Source organism: Bison bison, unplaced genomic scaffold, assembly GCF_000754665.1.
Source record: "Bison bison bison isolate TAMUID 2011002044 unplaced genomic scaffold, Bison_UMD1.0 scf7180017864286, whole genome shotgun sequence".
NCBI classification, from domain to species: Eukaryota; Metazoa; Chordata; class Mammalia; order Artiodactyla; family Bovidae; genus Bison; species Bison bison.
Genome location: NW_011494858.1, coordinates 2,809,443 through 2,813,898, shown reverse-complemented (window position 1 = coordinate 2,813,898; position 4,456 = coordinate 2,809,443). Strand labels below are relative to the sequence as shown.

The 4,456-nt window shown below is 42.7% G+C and overlaps 1 protein-coding gene across 1 annotated transcript in view; it reads right to left on the bottom strand.

Annotated features, from left to right (window-relative positions):
• Positions 1–896: 896 nt before the first annotated feature.
• ZSCAN30 (zinc finger and SCAN domain containing 30) overlaps positions 897–4,456 on the bottom strand; it is an 18,319-nt gene continuing 14,759 nt past the window's right edge. Inside the window, exon 4 of the mRNA XM_010849759.1 lies at positions 897–2,417. Within this exon, the coding sequence (XP_010848061.1) occupies positions 1,486–2,417 (932 nt within the window). The 3' untranslated portion in view covers positions 897–1,485. The remainder of the gene's footprint in view (positions 2,418–4,456) is intronic.

Genomic DNA, 4,456 nt, shown 5'->3' with positions numbered 1-4,456 from the left:
ACTGACAAAAATTAGAAAAGTTGAGTTTTGAGGCATCTGAGAGGGTAATTCAACAAATACTCATTGCCCTCAAGTAGCTTAGCATCTGTGAGTCTGATGAAGAGGAGGGCAAGCAGGGAATGAGACATAGTGGAGCCTGGGAGGACCTCCTACTCCCATGTTCCTGTCAGCTTCTCATTTCTGGGCCCCAGGGTCATGAGACACAAGCACTCTAGTCCACACTGTCCCTCTAGCATCCAATATGTACTCCTTCCTAGATGTACAAACATGTCTTTTTCATGCATCACAGCCAAGTCTCCCATCACACTAATTCTCTGAGTACTTCAAGAGATTGGGATTGGCTACCCAACTCAGTGACTAAATAGGAAGCGAGGAACCAACACCTCTCCTGGCTTCTGAACCAGGGTCCACAAGAACAAATTGTTGCCAGAGAGAAGTGTCAGAAGAAGGGATGGTTCCAGATCCTCTCTTCATGCCATGCAGCATGCGATAACCTCTGCATGTAACATTCTCTTCCTTCTCGCTTTGTTCTGGCTAACCTCTACCCACCTTTTATGTCTCAGCTGAGATTTCATCACATCCAGGAAGCCTTTGGTGACTCATGGACCAGGTTAGGTATCCCTTGCCATCCATGCATTTCAACAGAATCATACATACACACCACACATATACATATACTCACATATATGAATATGTGTATATATATTTCTGAATATGCATATATATGTAAGGGCTTCCGTGGTGGCTCAGTGGTAAAGAATCCGCCTGCAATGCAGAAGCTCCAAGAGATGCAGGTTAGATCTTTGGGTCGGGAAGATCCTCTGGAGGAGGAAATAGCAACCCACTCCAGTATTCTTGCCTGGAGAATCCCATGGACAGAGGAATTTGGGGTCGCAAAGAGTCAGATATAACTGAAGCAACTGACCATGCACGCATGCATATATATATAAAACTTACTAGCCCTTAACTCAAGATGCAGTGGCCATGTCTGCCCCTGATGAATGGCACATACCAGGCGCTCACTAAACAAGCAGACCTCAGCAGGAAGGCCAGGGCTGAGGAGAGAACTGACGTGGGAGGAGAATGAGTCACCATTCCCCAGATACTACTAAACTGATCCAGGGCATAATTCAACGTTTCACAACCTCACAACACAACATTTCAGAGAACTGGATAATTTGGCATGTGCCTTCACCTGCCAAATACAAATGCTCTTGCCTGGGCAGGGATCCTTGCCATTAGAGGCATCACCTCCTAGCCATCTTATAAGGAGCTCTCTCAGGATCTCTTCCCTAACCCCAGATTTACTGTGAAGGTACCCATTCAACACTTCAACAAATATCCTTTTGTGGATCTACTCTTACAACAGTTCATGGCACTGGAAGGACAAGAATTCTGCTCTCAGAAAACCTTTATCTTCTGTGGAGTCTCACCCCCAAAGTGAATTCCTAGCATTTCACAATTGTACAACTCTTACCCAAAGAGTTACACTCTGGTGTGAGTTCTCTGATGCTGCATGAGGCCTGATCTATGCCTAAAGGTCTTCCTACATTCACTGCATTCATAAGGCTTTTCCCCAGTGTGGATCCTCTGATGCTGGGTGAGGGCTGAGCTTTGATTGAAGGATTTTCCACATGCATTACATTCATAAGGTTTCTCTCCAGTGTGAATTCGCTGATGTTCAATAAGGATAGAGCTTCTACTGAAAGCCTTACCACATTCAGTACATTCATAGCCTTTGTCTCCAGTGTGAATTTTCTTATGCTGGGTAAGGGCTGAGCTCCGGCTGAAAGCTCTCCCACATTCACCACATCCATAAGGCTTCTCTCCAGTGTGAATTCTCTGATGCCGGATGAGCTCTGAGCTGCCCCTGAAGGCTTTTCCACATTCACAACATCCATAGGGTTTTTCACCACTATGAATTCTCCAATGTCGAACAAGGTCTGATCTCAGACTAAAGGCTTTGCTACAATCTTGACATGCATAAGGTCTCTCTCCAGTATGAATTCTCTGATGTCTAATCAGCTTGGAGCTCTGGCAAAAGGCTTTCCCGCAGTCCAAGCACTCATAGAGCTTACCCCCAGAAAGAATTCTCGGTTGTGTTATAGAGTTTGAGTTCAGGCTGAGGCTTCCTATACTTTCATTACATTCCAGGAAATTCTTTTCTGTGGCGATTTTCTTGGTGAAGCTGGCCAGTCTAAAATGTGTTTCCTGGGAAGGGAACTGACTCAGTTTGTTCCCAGACGCACTGCCTTTCAGCTTCTCAAAATTGTCCAGACCTCCTAAAGCTTCTTCAAGTATCTGTCCTGAAGGAGTTTCCCCAGGGAGTCGTCTTGGAGGTATTGTGGTTGCTGATGCAACACATTCAATAATTTCTTGCTTTGCTGTCAATACTCTGTCAGCCACCAGCTTGCCATCTAAAAATGTGAATAGAATATGCAAGTGTCATTTGCTCCCCATGCTGGAAGAAAAAACTTACTATAGTGAGAATAGAAAAGAAATCAAGTAAAATAGGTATTTACCTATTAGAAGGAAAACTATTAAAAATTAGCTTCCAAATCTACAATTAAGAGAAGTGACTTGGTTTCAGTTTTATTTATTAAATAAAAAATAAAAATGGTTAAAAAAAAAAGAGAGAGAGAGAAGTGACTTGGGGTAGTGAGAGGTGCCCGTCCCCAGACAGTAATATAGACTAGAATGAGAGTCAGCCTGGGAAAGGACAGATAGTGAACAGTGAAAGACATTAGCTAAAGGAGATGGTGGTAAACAGGGGTAGCAGTGAGAGAGCAGGAAGCTGGGAGACAGTCCTGGGTTAGAGGAGAAGGTGTGTTTTTAGGTAATGAGGGAAAGGAAAAGAGGAACAACTAGGAACAAGTAGGCTAAAGAAAGATGTCTGAGTCTTGAATCTAGTCCTTCTAGAAAAACAGGAGAGCAGAAGATACAATTGGAAAACACTTCAAGGTTTAGAACTGAACAGAGGTAGGCGGTACAAGGGCTTCCCAGGTGGTGCTAGTGGTAAAGAACCCACCAGCCAATGCAGGAGACGTGTGTTCAATCTCTGGGTTGGGAAGATCTCCTGGAGGAAGACACGGCAACCCACTCCAGTATTCATGCCTGAAGAATCCCATGGACTGAGGGCCACAGTCCCTAGAGTCCCAAAGAGTCAGACACGACTGAATCAACTTAGCACGCACACACACAGGGGGTGCAAAGGTAAATGGCAGATTCTGGTAAGTTCTTAGTTGATCAAATAATTACAAGCAAATAGAATACGATATGCAGAGCATAATAAAAGGAATCTTGTGAATTCCTGACTCATTCAGGGTCTGGTGGGAGTCTTCCATGTTCACTTTTTTATTGATAAACGGTCAAAGAAGGTTGGAAAGGAGAGGCAGATATGACTGCCTGGTGCCAAACCTTCAGCTCTCACACAACATGCCCCTCTCATTTCTAGATTTCTCGTAACTCAAAACAGGAGGCTACTAAATGATGGCTAAGGTAACTTGAATTATTTTGCATGGAGAAAATCTGAAAAACTGTTAAGTTACTTTCTACCTCCTCAAAGTCCTCTAAACTTATACACATTCTACAGATTAGGAAATGAAGACTCAGAGAGGCTATATCATTGATATCTCTTGTTGCTGTTGTTTAGTTATTAAGTCTTGTCTGACTCTTTGCGACCCCATGGACTGTAGCCCGCTAAGGCTCCTCTATCCATGGGATTATTGGAGCGGGTTGCCATTTCCTTCTCCAGGGGATCTTCCTGACCCAAGGATGGAACCTAGGTCTCCTTCTTGGCAGGCAGGTTCTTTATCACTGACCCACCACCGAATTTCACCGATGTAAGGTCACAGAATAAACAATTGGTAGAGTTAGGATTCAACCAAAGATGCTTCACATCAAGGTTTACAGTTTTCCCTCCATATCATCTGCCTTTCTTATTGGAAGGAAGCATGGCTATAATGGCATGGCACTGAGGGGGAAAAAAATTTTTTTTAACATTTTTGTTTTATTTTTGTAAAAAAGCATGTTTTTATATGAAAATAAATACCTTTTCTGATATTCTTGTAGTTCATGATACTTCAAACACAACAATAAAGTCTCACAATGATTACCTGACCAAAGCAGAGGGCTATCCAGCTTCTCTTTCCCTCACTCCTTACCAGAAATCACAGATGGATGACACTGCCTCTTAGATTAGGATGGAACACTCAAATTCACACTGTTCTTGGATCTTAGACAGAAACTTAATCAAGCCTGTGCTTGTTTGAAAAGGGAAAAGTTATAAATAAAAGCATAATATATAAAAAGGGCTGAAGAATAATAAGCACCAACTTGGTTAAAGTCAGAGAAGTAACAACCCAATGAGAAATTTTCTGAAAGTAGTAAATAGATCAAATTATTAGAGTATAAAGTGGCAATAAAATTTTGTAGGGACAAAATTAGGGTTGTGAAC